Source organism: Neodiprion pinetum, chromosome 6, assembly GCF_021155775.2.
Source record: "Neodiprion pinetum isolate iyNeoPine1 chromosome 6, iyNeoPine1.2, whole genome shotgun sequence".
Taxonomy (NCBI): domain Eukaryota; kingdom Metazoa; phylum Arthropoda; class Insecta; order Hymenoptera; family Diprionidae; genus Neodiprion; species Neodiprion pinetum.
The window spans coordinates 7,152,630-7,175,640 of NC_060237.1; the positions used below are offsets into that span (position 1 = coordinate 7,152,630).

Here is a 23,011-nt window from a genome sequence, read left to right on the forward strand (position 1 = left end):
AATCATACCGATCAACGTTCACGAATCAAATTGAGTGTTTGGGAAAATATGCAGCAAAAAGTACCTTGCATATACCGGGCTATTTCCTTGGAAAAGAAATTAATCATCCATAAAAACGGTCGAAATCAGCGACGAGAAGAAAAGCTTAGGCTTTCTGAATATCGGTGTATTCTATCGATAATTATCAATTAATTATAATTGTAGCAAAATGGCCAAATTATCATTGCAGATTGCTTTAAAAACTATATCTCTACTGTAATGTTAAAATCACTGCGCGTTCAAAATCGTTGTCTTCTCGTGTCGTTCCATAGCGATTTTTTTAATCCGCTCCCAAAGCATGGGGTAAGGGTGTATAGTCCGAGTAAAATCGGCGCGCTCCAGCCTGTAAAGTTCGCAAATTTCTACAGCAACGACACTCGCGACTCGACGTTCGTCCGGCATGACCAAAGCGATTTCTCCGAAATGAGCACCGTCCTCTAGGTGGCAGACTTCCTTCCCGGACTTGGTGTAAATGGCGACGGTGCCGGAGGCGATGAAATACATGCAGTCCCCCGGCTGATTGGCCCGCACAATCACGTCGTTGGTGAGGAATATCTCGGAGCGAAGAAGGGCCACGATTCTTACCAGCAACGACATCGGCAAGTTGTTGAAGAAGGTGACGTTCTCGACCAGCTTCCTGCACGAGTGCATCCCAATCTCCTGGCTGATCTGGCTGGAAACCGTGCTCAGGATCTCCGACTCCCTGAAGTAGTTGTGCTGGTAGCGAAACTCGTGGTAGGTCATGAATCGCTGCTGGTTTTCCACAGGGAGCTGTTTGTGCCTTATGTACTGAGTCAGCTGGGCGGTCATCGCCTGGTACTTGAGGGACGAGCTGTTCATGGTCTTGTATATCTGCATCATCGCGCCGACCATCTTGCACATAATGAAGACCGACAACACCTGGAAGATGATGGCCAAGTACTGGTCCTCCATCGTGGAAGGAGGAGCTCCGTTGAACCCGGAACAAGTGAAGATGGCAACCGCGCGAAATAGGCTGCTGCGGTATTTCGTCTGAGGAGTCGACCCCCAGAGCATGTTTTGTGCAATCCAGGAGCTATCGTCGGGAGCTTTCGGCTTCCCCAGAGACTCAACGGCTAGTGGTACTATGTAGTGGAAGCAGGCCTGCCAGTGGAGGGCCAGGAATATCAGTCCGATGAATATTATTATGTTCACAATCCCGATCGATATGTCGTAGGAGGTGGCTAGCCTATGTGTATACGAGTACATGGAAAATCCCCTGAATATTATTATCAGCGAGGTCACCTCCCGCAATACTACCAGCTCGTTCCAATGAGCCAAGAAAAATATGTCCGTCGGTATCGAGCCGATCAAATCGACAAAGAAAGTACCGTGGAACATGTACTTTTTTGCTACCATCCAAGAATCCAGTTGCACTGTCCGAAGAGTTTGGTCGTAGTACCTGAAAAGAAGGACATGAATATCTCTGCTTTACACGCACTGATACCGAAATCAAATAACTGTCTACGGGAATTTTCAATTAATTTTAATAGCGTTTTTCATAATCAATCAACAATAACATTTCTGCCACAAAAGATTGACTACGGCCACGTACCCAGTCCTCAAATTCACGATGATGTCCGCGTTAAAGAAACCGATGAACAAATTTTTCGCCTGGGTCCAACCACGGATTTTCCGATCCATGTCAAAGGCAGCTTGGTATGGCAGAATCAAACAAAGGGCATACATGGATAGTACCATTGCGAAGTCCCACCAGTGTCTGTACAACGTGAGTTTGTTTTTCTTACTTCTACATTTCAATGCTTATCAAATTACGTAGATAATATCTGTATTTAACTTACGATCATTTATGCGAGAAACCACCGATGGTTAATAAATACGTGAAATTATTTTTATTATGTTGTAGTAGAATTATGCATTGTATTAAAGCAATTGTACTGATCCAGAGTTTCAAGAATCTAGGATATAATATATTATCATCTTGCCGTACAGTATTCATTTTTTCAGGGACCCACCTGAAAAGACTGAACGGGTGAATAACGTATTTAAAGTTTCGTAAATGACGTCGCTTTTCGTAAACGATGGCTGCTCGGCTCCGCAGATATTTTGTCGCGCTTGGATTTTTTCCGGATACCATACAGGAGCGTCGCAGCGCTCCGAATGTTGACCGAAACGGACCCCTTCCAGGGATGAATAATACTTCATCTTCTTTCAAATTTATTTCGCAATCATGATGCACTTTCAACATTGTGTTTCATTAACTTTTTCCGTCATTAAAGGACTCGGTTTGTTGTCGCCTAGCTAATAATCAACTAACTCAATTCGAGAAAAAAAGGTATGAAACGTGTCACCTGGAGTTTCTAGGTTCGCTTTGTTATTAGTATTCTTTTGTTTTTGATGCCAGAAAAGTGTACTCGCAAAACAATTTTATTCGCAGTTATTATAAATATTCAACTCTCGGGTTCGCCTTACTGTAGGCAACTGTTTTTCAGCCATGGCGTGAAGGCGAAATAGGTTTAAATTGTTTTAAAGATTTGAAGAAAACTAATCAGCTTGATTGAACTAATATGTCTCAACGACTATAACATATTACTTTGGCATTGTAATAGCCCAGAATACGACATGCACATGCCATCTGACAGTCGATCAGCTTTCTGTATCTTAAATACTCACTCTTCACAGGTAGGTATTCTTGAAGATTAAAATGATCACTTACCTGTGACAGGTGGATTCGATTATATTCAAATTCTGCGTATAGAGATTTTTTATAATTGTCCTTGTTTTATTCGCCTCATTAAAAAAACAAATTGCGAAGTACGTAAATAAATTATAAGTCATTTTTACAACGCTATTGCTATTCTACAACGTATAATAAATCTAGCCCAGTTGGGTATTTTTTTCCTTCTACGTCAAGTTTTACGGTACCAGTATCTAAATTCACACTAAAAACCGCGGTTGGAGGAACAAGGATTTTGCCATTCAGTATATCGTCGACTTTTGATATAGTTCTAGGCCCCAGTATCGAATCTTCGTAACGGTATAAGCGAACTGAAGTAGCATCTGTAAACGAAGTACACGATTTAAAGCATCAAAATCAGTAATCACTTCATGGTCACTAACTAAGTAAATTTCTCATATATGCTTGTACCTTTTATCAATTTATTATCCTTAGCTATTCGCGCTGAGACATCAACTGCTCTGTCTCCGTCGGAGAGTTTTATGATCTTGGTAAACAGGCTATTACACTTTTGTGGATTCACCACGGTAACGGGAAGGCCTGGTCTTGTAGAGAAACTTATATACGGTGCACCAGGACAGCATTCTTCTTTCGTTTTTTCGGGAGCCTCGTCGGAGTATTTGATTTCAATTTTTTCCAACTAAAATTGAAAATTTATTTAGTATACGTAGCCGAGTATATTTAACTGAACACGTTGCGGTGATATTTTTTATACTCACGTCTAGAGTACTTCGAAGATAATCTTGATTTATCGTCAACACATCAACTTCATCGAAGTCAAGTGTTAGATTCAAAGCTGATACACCAAGTGTATCCATTTTTTCTCTTGTTGCTTGCACAAAAGGCATTACTCTTTTCATGTATTTCTTGAGCTCTGTTTTGGTACTGAGTTCCGTAGAAATTACTTTGTTGTCCGGTAGTTGCCCTCCATTCTTCTGTAAATAAAAGTAACAGTTTTAAGTTTCTCGCAAATGATACCATAAATCGATACTCAGGTATCCATCAACTTACCTCGAATAATTGTTTCATGCTCGTGAGAACAGTGCTCTGCCACGGCGGAAATGTTTTTGCCACCCAAATCGTACCAAAAGTAGGTATTTCAGGAGGAGAAGGAGCAGCCTTCCCTTTAGCAGGCTTTTTCACGGTAAGTTGATTTTTCAGATGGATTCTGAAAGTATGTGCGGCTTCCATTAGGTACTGTGAAGATTTCACCAAGATTTCATCAATCGGACCAGCCATAGGCCAACGGGCGTTCAAAATACTGTCTTTCTATAATTAAAATGAAATCAGATGAATTGGCGCAAGTACATTTTGAGACCGGATTCATGACATTAACCGTGCATTGTATCTTTACCTTCTCAATCAAGGTCCAAACATGCTCGGCAACGTGCGGACAAATGGGAGCCATTAGAATGGTTTGGATTTCAATGAACTTCATTATAAGTGTCAGATTAATTCCATCTGACAGAGTAAGTTGCAGATATTTATCTCTCGCTGCCTGAAATTCATAGAATCCAGTTCGAAGTGCTTCTTTGTACAGCATCTTGTGATAGTTTTCCTTGGTCTCAAGTATCTTCAGATTCATTTCACTGCAAAAAGAAAATTTAAATTATATAAACAATTCATGAAACAAGTATCTCTGATCATCGCATTAATGATATTTCTGCTTTCAACGTACCTCTGGAAGACTCGATCATTGAAAGTATTAGGCTCCCCTTTTCTGAACGTATTCTTTGAGACCATAACTTCTTTGATCCACTCAATGTACGTATAAAGCCTGAGGATTCCTGCATCAGCGGTGCTTTCGACAAAGTTCGCATCTTCTACAGAGTCACCGGAGTCGGCCAAACAGAGCCGCATACCATCTGCAGAGAACTTACGCACTGCGTCAGTCAATGTAAGGAAATTTCCATCCGATTTAGACATCTACATATAAATAAATAGATTCTGTGGTGAGTATGTTCTTCAATTCAAGAGTCATGTCACATGAATTATAAAGCAGCTCAAACTATTCATTACTTTAGCTGAATTAAGAAGTAGATGTCCATTCGCCCTTATGCCTTTAGGCCATAATTCGGGTTGATCCGGCCAAATAGCGGTATGGTTATAAATAAAGAAGGTAAGATGATTTTGGACCAAATCTTTTCCAGAAACACGTAGGTCGACAGGATACCAATACTGGAACTCTCGTCGCATTTTATCTAGCGCTTCTTTCTTTATAGATCCATGTGGCAACTTAGCATCTTTGAAAAATATGTAATCCCAGACTTCCGGAGTCATTTCTTCAGCCCTGAAGAAATAGGATTAGAAAATGTAGTAGCAAAATCTTACTAAAATAGAAGCTTGTCTGTACTGAACTCACTTTATACCAAGAGCATTGGGTTTATCCCCTTTGAATGTTCCGCCTTGTATCAAATGTGCTACTGTATAGTACGCCATGTAGATAGTTGAGTCTGACAGAGACTCAATGAGCCAGTATTCATCCCAGGGTAGTTTAGTACCTTTGAAAACAATTCTACTATTTTTTATGGAATAATTGAGGAACTAATTCAAAGTTATTGTTTTTGTTGGACGTTACAGCAGAAACTGTACAAATTTAGAGAAATACATACCTAATCCATAAGTTCGAGAGCAGGCATATTCATGCAGCCAATTCAGACATGCAGTGAAATTCTTCCTAACTTCATCATGGAAAGTTTCCAAGTTTTCTAAAGCTTGTTCAGCCTGCTTTTTCCAGTTTGCTTCGCCATAGTCTAGGTACCACTGGTTACACAAAGCGACAACGCATTCGTCGTTTGACCTTGATATTATCGTTTTTTCAGGTTCATAGTATACCACTGCATCTTTGGCGTCAACGAGTTTCTTCTGCAAGTCCTTTTTAACGTCTTGAATTTTCTTCCCTTTGTATTCACCTACCAAAAGCACACCGTCGTAAAAACCTTTGAGATATACCATTTCTTTGGCAGTCAGAAGCTTCTCTTTATCATTTTGAGACTGGATTTTCAGTTGGTCATAAACCGTTACAGCGGAAAGATTTCCAAATTCAGGGACTTGAATTATTGGTATCTGTAAATGAAAGTACTTAAAATATGATTATGCTGCAGACAATATCTCATCTCAAGAGTGTTCTAGGCATTGTCTCTACACAACTGTCATTTATTATAATTTGGCGCTGAATCTAAACTCACAGGATCATAAGGTAGCACCATATTGTCTGTGATGCCATACTTTTCTCTGAAGGGTTGCTTCTTTTTCAGATCTACAAGTGCCGCGTAATCATCCGGAGAATCACTGGGAACTGATGTCACGATACCCGTACCTTTGTCCTCTTTTATAGTAAGCATGGGTAGAGTGTATATCACTTCGTTGCTGGATAAAGGCGCATGAAGTGGAAGGCCAAGAATATCCTGGTATATAGTATAACATTCAATCAATACTCATAAGTAGGGATCAATGAATTGCAAGGAAATATCAAGTAGCTGAAAAATTACCTGTCCGCTCAATTGAGCAACAATGTCTATTTTACCCTCGGTTTTTGTAAAGCCTTGATAAGACAGATTGCGTGCAGCTCTCTCTGTAGAGATATAAATGTCCCCATTTGCTAAGCTGTAAGCAACGTACCGCATGTCCGGACGAATCCAGCAATTTGTTTGACCGTACATAGTCTCCGGTCTCAGTGTAGCGGCGACTAGATAGACAGGCTTACTCTGAACAACTCTGGGAATAAAAGACAGGGGTTTTATCTCACAATAGACCGATTGAAGTTTGTGCATGACGAGTAATGAACACTAATTCTATGTACTTAAGTGCGGCAGGATATGATTCGAGTAGTTTCATTTTGATTAGGGTGTATTCCTGTGGTCCGACGCCTTCTCCAGAGGATCTGTCATGGTCCATACATGGCTGATTGTCCTTGGGTGAGAATACTGTGTACCGCTTTCCATACTTCACTTTGTTTCTCGCTTTTAGATGTTGGAACTGCCATCTAACGAAAGAATCGAAGAACGGATTCGCATCGGTGGTTATGAACATGCGTCGCCAGTCTACCTAGTTTGCGTAAAATAAAAAGTTAGATATATTTAAATAAAAAAATTTCTCATCTGACTTGAAGACTTTCAACAATCAAGTAAATGTATCTTTCAATTGCTGATACCACATACGTGTATTCCGATCGATTTCAAGTCCTGCACAGCCAGCGGTGGAAAGTAATCCAACCAATAATTGGCATCTGAAAATTTTTGGATTTCCTCATCATTTAATCCAAGGCTCTGCATAATCTGCCACTGATATTTCGCGCCACCTGCTTTGGCTACAGCTTTGCTCTGAAAACGCGAGTTTGTCAAATGTTGAGAAACAGAAATTATTAAATGAAATTTGTAATACTAATTTTGTAAATGTTTTAACTGCACATTGCATGTGAAAAGAAGTGCAACGAAGGCTCTGAAAAATGAACAACCTTTTTTCCTTTACTTTTATCCTTCATGACAATATCGTCAATCTTTTCAGTAACGACTTCTTCGTCGAGTGGAAACTTTGGTGGGTTTCCATACGTTTCCATTTCTCTCTTAAGTTTGTCAGCGCAAGCTTTTATAGGCATGCCTGTGCAATGAAATCCAAATGGAAACAAAACCTTTTTGCCCAAGAGACGATTGTAGCGAACTGCGAACTGAAAATTACGGTACATCCATACTCTCAGATAAATTTCTATATTCAACATTGTGTTTATGATAAGATATCATTTCATGTGATTGACAATATAATAAAATGTAGATGAATGATAAATAAATCAGCTACATTAAAATACCTCGCATTTGGACAGAGAGAAAGTGTGCCCCAGATGAAGACGTCCATTCATGTATGGAAATGGAAAAGTAGCCAAGAACTTTTCATCTGGCGATTGTCTTTGAGACAATGGAGCATCTTCTTCGTATACCTTAGCATTTTCCCATTGCTTTTGGACATCTCTTTCAATCTTCTGCAGGTACTCAACCTTAAAGGTACCTTTTCTTTCCGCTGCCTGTAATATAATAAATATTAACGCGTCACACCTTAGCATATTTTGTACACGTTATGGACTGATGACATTGATCAGAAAAAATGAAAGCCGAATTTGGTCAATGATTTTATAGCTGAGTTATTTCGAGAATACCTGCTCGCAATCACATGAATATACCTGGTGAATTCTGAGCAGATGGGTAGTGTCAAAGAGAGGTTACGTGCTGTTGCGGTATTTGGTATAACGGTACTTTGTAGCCACATTTGGGTTTTTGTGTTTAATATGTAGAATATGAAGATTATACGATAATATTTTCTCTAATAATTACCATATCTGTCTTTCTTTATTTATAAAAGTCGAACGGCTTCCACATATAGCCACGGCTTCGACTCGAACGCATGGACGTGACTGAAGAATATAAAGACGGATACTCCTGGGTAAATTTTTGTGACCAGTTTTCGGCGGGCAAGTGGGCCCAAGTGGGCCTGGGAGCGTAGGAGTTTTCTGCTCTATCGACTCTACCTAACTAGTTCGCACCGACATTCCTGGCAGCCAAAGTAGTGTCGGTATGGAAGGTTGAGATTGAGTCGGTACAAAGTGAGTACGTAAGACTATTTGTCGACCGCGACTTAGAAATGTCGATCAGCTCGATCATTCCCGTGAGAAGAGGCGTAACAGCGTCCACCGCCAACCATCGCAACGACCTTCAACCACCGTCAACCACCTCAGCCCACCTCCGACCACCTTCGTCTTCCTTGTCCACCTCGTCTCCGTCCACCGCCTCCACGCCGACCATCGACGTCCATGTCATCTTCGTCCTCCTCGACCAGCGCCGATCACTTCCAACCACCTCCAAACACTTCCTACCCCCTCCAGCCGCCGACCAACACCTTATGCCATCTCCGACCACCTCCTACCGCCCCTACAGCCTCTAACCACCTCATACCTCCGACAACCACCACCTACCAGTTCCTACCATCTCCTACCATTTCCGGACACCTCCGACCACCTCCGACCGCCTGTGTCCTCCTCGTCCCCCTGCACCGCCGTGTATTTTACAACATTAATATGCATAATTATTCCAACAACTTTTCATTTGCTCTCTCGATCTTGAATTTTCGTAGGCATGGAATCAAAACGCTGTTTTAGCTAGTCGCAAGTGAAGTATCTACGTTGGGTAGAGAAGCAGAATTGTTTTTCGAAAAGTGTTCGTAATCAGAAAAATTCAGAGTAACTGTAATACATCACGGATGCGCTAATTTTGATCGAGATGAAACGGATGGTCCGTATTTGAGACAGTATTTAACGCAGTGTTCTGATTTAAAGACCTAAAAAGGTGATTGTCGTCGATTTTTATTTATTTTTTTTTTTGATAGGGAGAGATAGAACGAAGCTTGTTAAAACTTCGAGTGTATTTGAACACATTTGAAAGGTACGAGCAAAAATTTTTATCATCCAACTGCCGCAGTACGACAGCGATATTAGCTGACCCGTTAGCTGAAGAATATATCTTTAGTCAACGGCTGACCACCATAGGGCCTAGCCGCTTGAGTCTGGAATCGGCAGGAAAGATTAAGTGCGTATTTCTTGTCTGAAATGCGAATATTAAAATCATTATACATCTTATCATATATACATACATCACATCATACATCATCATATCATACGTAGCATTAAAGTTCGAAACCAAAGATTGGATGTCGGATGTTCAGAAAGTGACGTCACCCAAAATTTTTTTCTCTTGACGTCATCGATCTAAAATCAGCTAGTTGAATTCCTCAGTCTGGGAACAACCGCGCAATAGAGCGGGCGGATGAGAATCGCGCTCCGCAGATTTCGAGTGCCGGGTTCTCTACCTCCTGGATCCTGCGCTCCGGGTCCGCTTCCTGGTACAACTCGACATCCAGGAAAAGCGCTCCGTAGTTTCTGCGCTCAAGGTCCACTACCAGCAGGAACTTGACTTCCAGGACAAGTGCTCCGTAGTTCTGGCTGTCCAGGCCCACTACCTGCAGGAACTAGACTTGCAGGTCAAGCGCTCCGTGTGTCCTGCGCTTCAGGTATGCTACCTGGGGAAACTTGATTCAGGGAAAAGCGCTCAGTATTTCGTGCGCTCCAGGTCCGCTACCTAATAAAACTCGACTTCCAGGACGAACGCTGCGTGGTTCCTGCGCTCCAGGTTCACTACCTGGTGAAACTCGACTTCCAGGACGAACGCTCCGTGGTTTCTGCGCACCAGGTCCGCTACCTGGTAAAACTCAACTTCCAGGACAAGCGCTCCGTAGCTTCTGCGCTCCAAGTCCACTACCTAATGAAACTCGACTTCAGGGACATGTGGTGAATAAGGAGGAAGAGGACGAGGATTTCTGCTCAGTGAGTAAAACATTTTTATAATATTTAATGGCTATTGTAATTATATTTTATCTGAAATTTTTTGAAGCTTGTTACGTTTACAATAGATCATTTCAATTCATTTTTCGCGCAAGCACAAATTCGGTAGCTGTGAATGCGCTAATGGGATTAATAATATTGTTAATTACTTAATTGATTATATTATTCCTTACGGATTGTTTTCGATGTTTTCTTATACTGAAAATATTTATTGCTATTTCAGGTATAACCCGAGGTGATTGGAGGTGGTTGGAGGTGGCCGGAGGTGAACGAGGAGGAGGACGAGGAAGACAAGGAGAACGAGTTGGACGACAAGGACGAGGATTTGTGCTCGGTGAGTAAAACATTTTTATAATATTTGATGACAATTGTAATTATATTTCATCTAAAATATTACAGACTTGTCACGTTTACAATAAATTGTTTCAATTCATTTTCCGCGCAAGCACAAATTCGGTAGCTATGAATGCGCTAATGAAATTATTAATATTGTCAATCACTTAATTAATTATATGAATCCTTACGTAATGTTTTTGATGTGTTCTTATACTGAAAATATTTATTGCTATTCCAGGTACAACCCGAGGTGGTTATCGGTGGTTGTTCGAGGTGGTTGGCGATTGTTGGAGGTGGTCGGAGGTGGACGAGGAGGAGGACGAACTGAACTGAGTCTCAAAGCCCTGTTGACATAAAAGCAGCTATTCGATAGAAATTATAGTTTATAGTTTACACAGCCCATTGCATGATATTTCATTATAAATACATATGTTTCAACGTATTTAGGAATAATTTATCAAATATACAGAGGAGATGTGCAAATAATAAATGAATTCGACCGCAATTTGATGTATTCATTAGAGCTTTAACAATAAATTTAAGCTTTGTTACCTCTTTTATTTTATTATGGATAATCAAAAACATTTCCGACTATTCGTGCTGTGGAAGCATGGGGATTAAGCCAAATGTAGCAAAAGATTAGAAACAGTGTATGTAGAGTACGGGTATTTTTCTGATAATGCAAATAGAATAGAATACAACGCCTTGCGAATTAGCTTTTCAGACAGAGATGAATGATGAATTTTAAGGACTGCATTATCGTTGTTGAATACTCTATGCCTCATGGGAAAAGAAAATCTGTAACGATAAAATTATGCACCGGATCATCGTCAACTTTAACTTTTGAAATGTCCTACCATTTTCGAACACCTCCTACCTCCCCCTGCCACCTCCCACCATCAATGGCCACTTTCGACCATCCTCTATCACCTTCTGCCAGCGCCGACCACCTCCTACCATTTCCGAACACCTCCAACCATCCTATTTACCTATATTACTAGATTAGCTATGATATGAAGAGAAGAATTATTCATTTCAAAATGGGATTCTATTCGACGCGCGCTCCATGTATTCCATAACATTAGTATTCATAATTATTCCAACAACTTTTCATTTGCTCTCTCGATCTTGAATTTTCATAGGCATAGAATCGAAACGTTGTTTTAGCTGGTCGCAAGTGAAGTATCTGCGTTGGGTGGAGGAGCAGAATTGTTTTTCGAAAAGCATTCGGATGGAAAAAAATTCAGAGTAACTGTAATACATCACGGATGCGCTAATTTTGAACGAGATGGAATGGATGCTTCGTATATGAGACGGTATTTAACGCTGCGTAGTGGTTTAAAGACCTAGAAAGGTGATAGGGAGAGAAAGAACGACGCTTCTTAACACTTTGAGTGTATTTCAACACACATTTGAAGGATAGGAGCGAAATTTTTCATCATCCAACTGTCGCAGAACGGCAGCGTTATTAACCGACCCGTTCACTGAAGAATATATCTTCAGTCAACGGCTGACCATCGAAGGGCCTGGCCGCTTGAGTCTGGAATCGGCAGGAGAGATGAAGTGTGTATTTCTTGTATGAAACGTGAAAACTAAAAGCATTATACATCATATCATATCATCATACATCATACATCATACATCGTACATCATACATCGTACATGATACATCATCATACATACTATCAAAGTTTGAAACCATAGTTTGGATGTCGGACGTTCAGAAAGTGACGTCACCAATTCAAAATCAGCTAGCCGAATTCCTCAGTCGGGAAACAACCGCGCAGTAGAGCGGACGCATGAGAGTCGCGCTCCGCAAATTTCGAGTACCGGGTTCTCAACCTCACGGATCCCGCGCTTCGGGTCCGCTACGTATTTCGAGTACCGGGTTCTCAACCTCCCGGATCCCGCGCTTCGGGTCCGCTACGCGGTGAAACTCGACTTCCAGGATAAGCGCTCCGTGGTTCCTGATTCACGTTTACAATAAATTATTTCAATTCGTTTTTCGCGCAACCCCAAATTCGGTAGCTGTCAGTCCGCTAATAAAATTTCTCGACTTCCAGGATAAGCGCTCCGTGGTTCCTGGTTCACGTTTACAATAAATTATTTCAATTCGTTTTTCGCGCAACCCCAAATTCGGTAGCTGTCAGTCCGCTAATAAAATTTCTCGACTTCCAGGATAAGCGCTCCGTGGTTCCTGGTTCACGTTTACAATAAATTATTTCAATTCGTTCTTCGCGCAAGCCCATATTCGGTAGCTGTCAGTCCGCTAATAAAATTTCTCGACTTCCAGGATAAGCGCTCCGTGGTTCCTGGTTCACGTTTACAATAAATTATTTCAATTCGTTTTTCGCGCAAGCCCATATTCGGTAGCTGTCAGTCCGCTAATAAAATTTCTCGACTTCCAGGATAAGCGCTCCGTGGTTCCTGGTTCACGTTTACAATAAATTATTTCAATTCGTTTTTCGCGCAAGCCCATATTCGGTAGCTGTCAGTCCGCTAATAAAATTTCTCGACTTCCAGGATAAGCGCTCCGTGGTTCCTGGTTCACGTTTACAATAAATTATTTCAATTCGTTTTTCGCGCAAGCCCAAATTCGGTAGCTGTCAGTCCGCTAATAAAATTTCTCGACTTCCAGGATAAGCGCTCCGTGGTTCCTGGTTCACGTTTACAATAAATTATTTCAATTCGTTTTTCGCGCAACCCCAAATTCGGTAGCTGTCAGTCCGCTAATAAAATTTCTCGACTTCCAGGATAAGCGCTCCGTGGTTCCTGGTTCACGTTTACAATAAATTATTTCAATTCGTTTTTCGCGCAAGCCCAAATTCGGTAGCTGTCAGTCCGCTAATAAAATTTCTCGACTTCCAGGATAAGCGCTCCGTGGTTCCTGGTTCACGTTTACAATAAATTATTTCAATTCGTTTTTCGCGCAACCCCAAATTCGGTAGCTGTCAGTCCGCTAATAAAATTTCTCGACTTCCGGGATAAGCGCTCCGTGGTTCCTGGTTCACGTTTACAATAAATTATTTCAATTCGTTTTTCGCGCAACCCCAAATTCGGTAGCTGTCAGTCCGCTAATAAAATTTCTCGACTTCCAGGATAAGCGCTCCGTGGTTCCTGGTTCACGTTTACAATAAATTATTTCAATTCGTTTTTCGCGCAACCCCAAATTCGGTAGCTGTCAGTCCGCTAATAAAATTTCTCGACTTCCAGGATAAGCGCTCCGTGGTTCCTGGTTCACGTTTACAATAAATTATTTCAATTCGTTTTTCGCGCAACCCCAAATTCGGTAGCTGTCAGTCCGCTAATAAAATTTCTCGACTTCCAGGATAAGCGCTCCGTGGTTCCTGGTTCACGTTTACAATAAATTATTTCAATTCGTTTTTCGCGCAACCCCAAATTCGGTAGCTGTCAGTCCTATTCAAGGTATAACCTGAGGTGGTTATCGGTGGTGTTCGAGGTGGTTGAAGGTGGTCGGAGGTGGACGAGGAAAAGGACGAGGAGGACGAGGATTTGTGCTGGGTGAGTAAAACACTTTTATAATATTTCATGGCAATTGTAATTATATTTCATCTGAAATATTACAAGCTTGTCACATTTACAATAAATTATTTCAATTCATCTTTCGTGCAAGCACATATTCAGTAGCTATAAATAATCTTATACAATTTATTATATTATTAATTAATTAATTAATATTCCTATAATATTTAATGGCAATTGTAATTATATTTCATCTGAAATATTACAAACTTGTCACGTTTACAATAAATTATTTCAATTCATTTTTCGTGCAAGCACATATTCAGTAGCTATGAATAATCTTATACAATTTATTATATTATTAATTAATTAATCAATATTCTTATCATATTTGATGGCAATTGTAATTATATTTCATCTGAAATATTATAAACTCGTCACGTTTACAATAAATTATTTCAATTCATCTTTCGTGCAAGCACATATTCAGTAGCTATGAATAATCTTATACAATTTATTACATTATTAATTAATTGATTAATTACATTATTCCTTACACAATATTTTTGATGTATTCCTATACTAAAAATATTCATTACTATTCCAGGTATTACCCGAGGTGGTCGGAGGTGGACGAGGAGGAGGACGAGCTGGACGAGGAGGAGGACCAGGTGGACGAGGAGGAGGCGGGGTGGGTCGTGGGAGAGGACCTCTCCTCTCCTCAGAGGAGAGGAGGGGGAGGGGTGGGTCGTGGGAGAGGACCTCTCCTCTCCTCAGAGGAGAGGAGGGGGAGGGGCAGGGAAGGGGGAGAGGTGGGCGGGGAGGGGGAAGGGAAGGGAAGGGGCGAGGAGGGGGAGGGGGGGGGAGGGGGAGGGGGAGGGAAGGGCCGAGGGAGGGGGAGGGCGGGAGGGAGGGCGGGAGGGAGGGAGGGAGGGAGGGAGGGAGGGCGGGAGGGAGGGCGGGAGGGCGGGGGACGGATGTCGATGCGAGCCCGTTAGAGTTAATTGAGCAGTACACCCCCCCTCCCCCCCCAAACCCTCCCGCCTTCCCTCCCTCCCTCCCTCCCTCCCACCCACCCTCCCTCCCACCCACCCTCCCTCCCTCCCTCCCTCCCTCCCTCCCTTCCCCCGCCCTCCCCTTCCTCCCCCTCCCCCTCCCCCTCCCCCTCCTCGCCCCTTCCCTTCCCTTCCCTTCCCCCTCCCCGCCCACCTCTCACCCTTCCCTGCCCCTCCCCCTCCTCTCCTCTGAGGAGAGGAGAGGTCCTCTCCCACGACCCACCCCTCCCCCTCCTCTCCTCTGAGGAGAGGAGAGTTCCTCTCCCACGACCCACCCCGCCTCCTCCTCGTCCACCTGGTCCTCCTCCTCGTCCAGCTCGTCCTCCTCCTCGTCCACCTCCGACCACCTCGGGTAATACCTGGAATAGTAATGAATATTTTTAGTATAGGAACACATCAAATATATTGTGTAAGGATTAATGTAATTAATCAATTAATTAATAATGTAATAAATTGTATAAGATTATTCATAGCTACTGAATATGTGCTTGCACGAAAAATGAATTGAAATAATTTATTGTAAACGTGACAAGTTTGTAATATTTCAGATGAAATATAATTACAATTGCCATCAAATATGATAAGAATATTGATTAATTAATTAATAATATAATAAATTGTATAAGATTATTCATAGCTACTGAATATGTGCTTGCACGAAAAATGAATTGAAATAATTTATTGTAAACGTGACAAGTTTGTAATATTTCAGATGAAATATAATTACAATTGCCATTAAATATTATAGGAATATTAATTAATTAATTAATAATATAATAAATTGTATAAGATTATTTATAGCTACTGAATATGTGCTTGCACGAAAGATGAATTGAAATAATTTATTGTAAATGTGACAAGTTTGTAATATTTCAGATGAAATATAATTACAATTGCCATGAAATATTATAAAAGTGTTTTACTCACCCAGCACAAATCCTCGTCCTCCTCGTCCTTTTCCTCGTCCACCTCCGACCACCTTCAACCACCTCGAACACCACCGATAACCACCTCAGGTTATACCTTGAATAGGACTGACAGCTACCGAATTTGGGGTTGCGCGAAAAACGAATTGAAATAATTTATTGTAAACGTGAACCAGGAACCACGGTGCGCTTATCCTGGAAGTCGAGAAATTTTATTAGCGGACTGACAGCTACCGAATTTGGGGTTGCGCGAAAAACGAATTGAAATAATTTATTGTAAACGTGAACCAGGAACCACGGAGCGCTTATCCCGGAAGTCGAGAAATTTTATTAGCGGACTGACAGCTACCGAATTTGGGGTTGCGCGAAAAACGAATTGAAATAATTTATTGTAAACGTGAACCAGGAACCACGGAGCGCTTATCCTGGAAGTCGAGAAATTTTATTAGCGGACTGACAGCTACCGAATTTGGGCTTGCGCGAAAAACGAATTGAAATAATTTATTGTAAACGTGAACCAGGAACCACGGAGCGCTTATCCCGGAAGTCGAGAAATTTTATTAGCGGACTGACAGCTACCGAATTTGGGGTTGCGCGAAAAACGAATTGAAATAATTTATTGTAAACGTGAACCAGGAACCACGGAGCGCTTATCCTGGAAGTCGAGAAATTTTATTAGCGGACTGACAGCTACCGAATTTGGGCTTGCGCGAAAAACGAATTGAAATAATTTATTGTAAACGTGAACCAGGAACCACGGAGCGCTTATCCTGGAAGTCGAGAAATTTTATTAGCGGACTGACAGCTACCGAATTTGGGGTTGCGCGAAAAACGAATTGAAATAATTTATTGTAAACGTGAACCAGGAACCACGGAGCGCTTATCCTGGAAGTCGAGAAATTTTATTAGCGGACTGACAGCTACCGAATTTGGGCTTGCGCGAAAAACGAATTGAAATAATTTATTGTAAACGTGAACCAGGAACCACGGAGCGCTTATCCTGGAAGTCGAGAAATTTTATTAGCGGACTGACAGCTACCGAATATGGGCTTGCGCGAAAAACGAATTGAAATAATTTATTGTAAACGTGAACCAGGAACCACGGAGCGCTTATCCTGGAAGTCGAGAAATTTTATTAGCGGACTGACAGCTACCGAATATGGGCTTGCGCGAAGAACGAATTGAAATAATTTATTGTAAACGTGAACCAGGAACCACGGAGCGCTTATCCTGGAAGTCGAGAAATTTTATTAGCGGACTGACAGCTACCGAATTTGGGTTTGCGCGAAAAACGAATTGAAATAATTTATTGTAAACGTGAACCAGGAACCACGGAGCGCTTATCCTGGAAGTCGAGAAATTTTATTAGCGGACTGACAGCTACCGAATTTGGGGTTGCGCGAAAAACGAATTGAAATAATTTATTGTAAACGTGAACCAGGAACCACGGAGCGCTTATCCTGGAAGTCGAGAAATTTTATTAGCGGACTGACAGCTACCGAATTTGGGTTTGCGCGAAAAACGAATTGAAATAATTTATTGTAAACGTGAACCAGGAACCACGGAGCGCTTATCCTGGAAGTCGAGAAATTTTATTAGCGGACTGACAGCTACCGAATTTGGGGTTGCGCGAAAAACGAATTGAAATAATTTATTGTAAACGTGAACCAGGAACCACGGAGCGCTTATCCTGGAAGTCGAGAAATTTTATTAGCGGACTGACAGCTACCGAATTTGGGGTTGCGCGAAAAACGAATTGAAATAATTTATTGTAAACGTGAATCAGGAACCACGGAGCGCTTATCCTGGAAGTCGAGTTTCACCGCGTAGCGGACCCGAAGCGCGGGATCCGGGAGGTTGAGAACCCGGTACTCGAAATACGTAGCGGACCCGAAGCGCGGGATCCGTGAGGTTGAGAACCCGGTACTCGAAATTTGCGGAGCGCGACTCTCATGCGTCCGCTCTACTGCGCGGTTGTTTCCCGACTGAGGAATTCGGCTAGCTGATTTTGAATTGGTGACGTCACTTTCTGAACGTCCGACATCCAAACTATGGTTTCAAACTTTGATAGTATGTATGATGATGTATCATGTACGATGTATGATGTACGATGTATGATGTATGATGTATGATGATATGATATGATGTATAATGCTTTTAGTTTTCACGTTTCATACAAGAAATACACACTTCATCTCTCCTGCCGATTCCAGACTCAAGCGGCCAGGCCCTTCGATGGTCAGCCGTTGACTGAAGATATATTCTTCAGTGAACGGGTCGGTTAATAACGCTGCCGTTCTGCGACAGTTGGATGATGAAAAATTTCGCTCCTATCCTTCAAATGTGTGTTGAAATACACTCAAAGTGTTAAGAAGCGTCGTTCTTTCTCTCCCTATCACCTTTCTAGGTCTTTAAACCACTACGCAGCGTTAAATACCGTCTCATATACGAAGCATCCATTCCATCTCGTTCAAAATTAGCGCATCCGTGATGTATTACAGTTACTCTGAATTTTTTTCCATCCGAATGCTTTTCGAAAAACAATTCTGCTCCTCCACCCAACGCAGATACTTCACTTGCGACCAGCTAAAACAACGTTTCGATTCTATGCCTATGAAAATTCAAGATCGAGAGAGCAAATGAAAAGTTGTTGGAATAATTATGAATACTAATGTTATGGAATACATGGAGCGCGCGTCGAATAGAATCCCATTTTGAAATGAATAATTCTTCTCTTCATATCATAGCTAATCTAGTAATATAGGTAAATAGGATGGTTGGAGGTGTTCGGAAATGGTAGGAGGTGGTCGGCGCTGGCAGAAGGTGATAGAGGATGGTCGAAAGTGGCCATTGATGGTGGGAGGTGGCAGGGGGAGGTAGGAGGTGTTCGAAAATGGTAGGACATTTCAAAAGTTAAAGTTGACGATGATCCGGTGCATAATTTTATCGTTACAGATTTTCTTTTCCCATGAGGCATAGAGTATTCAACAACGATAATGCAGTCCTTAAAATTCATCATTCATCTCTGTCTGAAAAGCTAATTCGCAAGGCGTTGTATTCTATTCTATTTGCATTATCAGAAAAATACCCGTACTCTACATACACTGTTTCTAATCTTTTGCTACATTTGGCTTAATCCCCATGCTTCCACAGCACGAATAGTCGGAAATGTTTTTGATTATCCATAATAAAATAAAAGAGGTAACAAAGCTTAAATTTATTGTTAAAGCTCTAATGAATACATCAAATTGCGGTCGAATTCATTTATTATTTGCACATCTCCTCTGTATATTTGATAAATTATTCCTAAATACGTTGAAACATATGTATTTATAATGAAATATCATGCAATGGGCTGTGTAAACTATAAACTATAATTTCTATCGAATAGCTGCTTTTATGTCAACAGGGCTTTGAGACTCAGTTCAGTTCGTCCTCCTCCTCGTCCACCTCCGACCACCTCCAACAATCGCCAACCACCTCGAACAACCACCGATAACCACCTCGGGTTGTACCTGGAATAGCAATAAATATTTTCAGTATAAGAACACATCAAAAACATTACGTAAGGATTCATATAATTAATTAAGTGATTGACAATATTAATAATTTCATTAGCGCATTCATAGCTACCGAATTTGTGCTTGCGCGGAAAATGAATTGAAACAATTTATTGTAAACGTGACAAGTCTGTAATATTTTAGATGAAATATAATTACAATTGTTATCAAATATTATAAAAATGTTTTACTCACCGAGCACAAATCCTCGTCCTTGTCGTCCAACTCGTTCTCCTTGTCTTCCTCGTCCTCCTCCTCGTTCACCTCCGGCCACCTCCAACCACCTCCAATCACCTCGGGTTATACCTGAAATAGCAATAAATATTTTCAGTATAAGAAAACATCGAAAACAATCCGTAAGGAATAATATAATCAATTAAGTAATTAACAATATTATTAATCCCATTAGCGCATTCACAGCTACCGAATTTGTGCTTGCGCGAAAAATGAATTGAAATGATCTATTGTAAACGTAACAAGCTTCAAAAAATTTCAGATAAAATATAATTACAATAGCCATTAAATATTATAAAAATGTTTTACTCACTGAGCAGAAATCCTCGTCCTCTTCCTCCTTATTCACCACATGTCCCTGAAGTCGAGTTTCATTAGGTAGTGGACTTGGAGCGCAGAAGCTACGGAGCGCTTGTCCTGGAAGTTGAGTTTTACCAGGTAGCGGACCTGGTGCGCAGAAACCACGGAGCGTTCGTCCTGGAAGTCGAGTTTCACCAGGTAGTGAACCTGGAGCGCAGGAACCACGCAGCGTTCGTCCTGGAAGTCGAGTTTTATTAGGTAGCGGACCTGGAGCCCACGAAATACTGAGCGCTTTTCCCTGAATCAAGTTTCCCCAGGTAGCATACCTGAAGCGCAGGACACACGGAGCGCTTGACCTGCAAGTCTAGTTCCTGCAGGTAGTGGGCCTGGACAGCCAGAACTACGGAGCACTTGTCCTGGAAGTCAAGTTCCTGCTGGTAGTGGACCTTGAGCGCAGAAACTACGGAGCGCTTTTCCTGGATGTCGAGTTGTACCAGGAAGCGGACCCGGAGCGCAGGATCCAGGAGGTAGAGAACCCGGCACTCGAAATCTGCGGAGCGCGATTCTCATCCGCCCGCTCTATTGCGCGGTTGTTCCCAGACTGAGGAATTCAACTAGCTGATTTTAGATCGATGACGTCAAGAGAAAAAAATTTTGGGTGACGTCACTTTCTGAACATCCGACATCCAATCTTTGGTTTCGAACTTTAATGCTACGTATGATATGATGATGTATGATGTGATGTATGTATATATGATAAGATGTATAATGATTTTAATATTCGCATTTCAGACAAGAAATACGCACTTAATCTTTCCTGCCGATTCCAATACGATTTCGATTCACGTATTGTGGTATTGAATCAATTGACAGATTGACAGTCATGCGTGAGGATAATGCTGCCAACATGCCCTGGACGATGGCTATCTAAACTACTCTGAAAGCCATATTTTGTCAAAGATGAAAACACACCTCTATTCACATAAGCATATAAACGCTCAGGAATGGAAGACTGTAAACAACATCGATAAAAATTACGATACAATGTACATGTAGAAAGTAGGAATAATGTTCTAAATAAATCTAAATCTAAATCTGAATCTAACCCCTTTGCATTTTTACCGAAAATTTTCGCGATTTTGAAAAGTGCTGGAATCAATTCTTTGTGGCACTATTCCGACGTAATTTTGCGAGAGAAATCGATTGGGCGCAGTGTAGAGACGCCTGCGTGCAACAGCCAAAAAGGAAAAATTTCCCCGTATATTCTTTGTACCTTTCTAGCTGTTTCTAGATCCTTAACTGTTCTTTATGTCTTCGTTTGGATTTCACAGGGCCCGATGTGGAAAGAAAATTCCGCAAATCATTGATGCTCGAATTAAATTCTGCTTAAGAGTAGTTCTCGAAGATCCCTACAAATCATCGATTGCCACATGCAGACCTGTGATCGTTCCTATCCAAGTTTCCTGAAATTCATACGTATCTTACGCATGTCAACCCTGTTAACCAAAATTGAAACATACCAGAAGGATAATTTCTTTCGTCTACAGCTTTACTTACATACTCTGATTAATGTACATCAATGTCTTTGCCAAAAATCGAAACAATCTGAAAGATACCAAAAGGAATTACTACCACTGCCAGTGATGGTTCAATCCGGAAGCTTTCGCTGGTAAAGCAGCGGTGGTGCTTACCTACCGCTGGCTTGCAAGCACTTGTTACTATACAGTAAAAGCCTTGCGGACAAGCTCAGTTTTCTTTAGTCTCGGTAACGTCGACATCGTGACACCTCATTCATCGACGTTATTCACCCCAAATTCATCCTGTCCTCAACAGATGCCAACACGTACGCGTTCACCTTGATAATCGGGAAAATTAAAACATACATAAAAATGCACATGGATTGATCTTTCAATTCCAAAGTTATTTCTTATAATTAGTATATGTGACAAAAATGATTTAACCCGGTCGACAACAACAACAATTACGTACAACATAAAACGTGCACTTATGCGAAGCCCTATTATGTCAACCAATTTTGCTGAAATATAATAAATTTCATCCGTGTACCAAAAAACGTAGGTATACGAGCATAAATTTTTCATTCCTTAATTGCCGACATAAGATGTAGAAATCTAAGGATGTATGTAGGTCCGGACATACACTCAATACGAACATATAGAGCACGGCGAGATTAGAATACAAATCAATCAGGGAAACGGCCCACTGCACATTTAATTTCCATTCTCCCCCGTACGGCGTTGGCGGAGAGAACCGAAGTCGATTTCTCTCTTTCTCTCTCTCTCTCTCTCTCTCTCTTTCTTTCTCTTTCTCTCTCTCTCTTTCGGCGGTATCCTAGGACCGTCGGTGATACGGTTGACGGGGGTGACTCGACTCCTACCCCGAGGGCGCGGCGATACGTTACTCCGGGAGCAAACGTCGCTGCAGCAGCAAAATCCCCCAGCTACCCTCGCCTCGGCCAGCGCCAATTCCAACTCCAACTCCAACTCCGACTCCAACCGCTGCTTACCCAACTCTGCCACGGGCTGCCGTCATTGCCAGCCAAGTTTATGGGCCAGACCGTCGCCCATAAACTGTACAAATGGTAAATCTACCGTAAGATCATCCCAGCCGAAAATGATGTATTGCAGATTTTGCGCGATGAACAGGACATGCGAGCCGAGCCGCCTCCTCGTTCTGCTGACCCCCGTTAAGAGACGTCCTTAGTTGACTTCTTCGTTTTGATACTGCCAGTTATTACGCTCGTCTCAGATTTATCCTCTTCTCACAGACCCATCGTTTTCGTATTCTGTTACTTTGCAGACATTGCGATATACGATTTTATTGTATACACCGATAAAAATAATCTCATTGTAACGTTGAAATAAAGAGACTAAGTTGAATTTTAAACTCGACAATCGTTTCCAAACGTCTGAAATACTCTTACACTGTCATCTGATGTTTTCAGATCGCCCATAGTG

General features: G+C 41.6%; 2 protein-coding genes and 2 long non-coding RNA genes across 4 annotated transcripts; 1 reads left to right on the top strand and 3 right to left on the bottom strand.

The window, feature by feature from the left end:
- Nucleotides 1-267: 267 nt before the first annotated feature.
- On the bottom strand, nt 268-1,758 carry LOC124221620 (potassium/sodium hyperpolarization-activated cyclic nucleotide-gated channel 4). The gene is made up of 2 exons (XM_046631804.1): nt 1,613-1,758; nt 268-1,459 (listed from the first exon to the last, which is right to left on the bottom strand). The coding sequence occupies exons 1-2, from the start codon at nt 1,756-1,758 to the stop codon at nt 268-270; spliced, it is 1,338 nt and encodes a 445-aa protein (XP_046487760.1).
- Nucleotides 1,759-2,785: 1,027 nt separating this feature from the next.
- LeuRS (Leucyl-tRNA synthetase) lies at nt 2,786-8,191 on the bottom strand. Its single transcript, XM_046631654.2, has 16 exons — nt 8,080-8,191; nt 7,560-7,772; nt 7,212-7,421; nt 6,916-7,077; nt 6,558-6,802; nt 6,247-6,472; nt 5,944-6,162; nt 5,368-5,821; nt 5,118-5,256; nt 4,775-5,045; nt 4,434-4,681; nt 4,110-4,344; nt 3,767-4,024; nt 3,475-3,690; nt 3,167-3,395; nt 2,786-3,078 (listed from the first exon to the last, which is right to left on the bottom strand). The coding sequence occupies exons 1-16, from the start codon at nt 8,080-8,082 to the stop codon at nt 2,873-2,875; spliced, it is 3,534 nt and encodes a 1,177-aa protein (XP_046487610.1). The 5' UTR covers nt 8,083-8,191; the 3' UTR covers nt 2,786-2,872.
- A 1,173-nt stretch (nt 8,192-9,364) lies between these two features.
- LOC124221208 (uncharacterized) lies at nt 9,365-10,994 on the top strand. Its single transcript, XR_006883763.2, has 4 exons — nt 9,365-9,808; nt 9,898-10,121; nt 10,363-10,473; nt 10,714-10,994. It is a non-coding gene; the product is annotated as an uncharacterized lncRNA (long non-coding RNA).
- An 8,180-nt stretch (nt 10,995-19,174) lies between these two features.
- Nucleotides 19,175-21,031, bottom strand: LOC124222016 (uncharacterized). Its single transcript, XR_006883918.2, has 4 exons — nt 20,360-21,031; nt 20,047-20,270; nt 19,695-19,805; nt 19,175-19,454 (listed from the first exon to the last, which is right to left on the bottom strand). It is a non-coding gene; the product is annotated as an uncharacterized lncRNA (long non-coding RNA).
- Between the last annotated feature and the right edge of the window lie 1,980 nt (nt 21,032-23,011).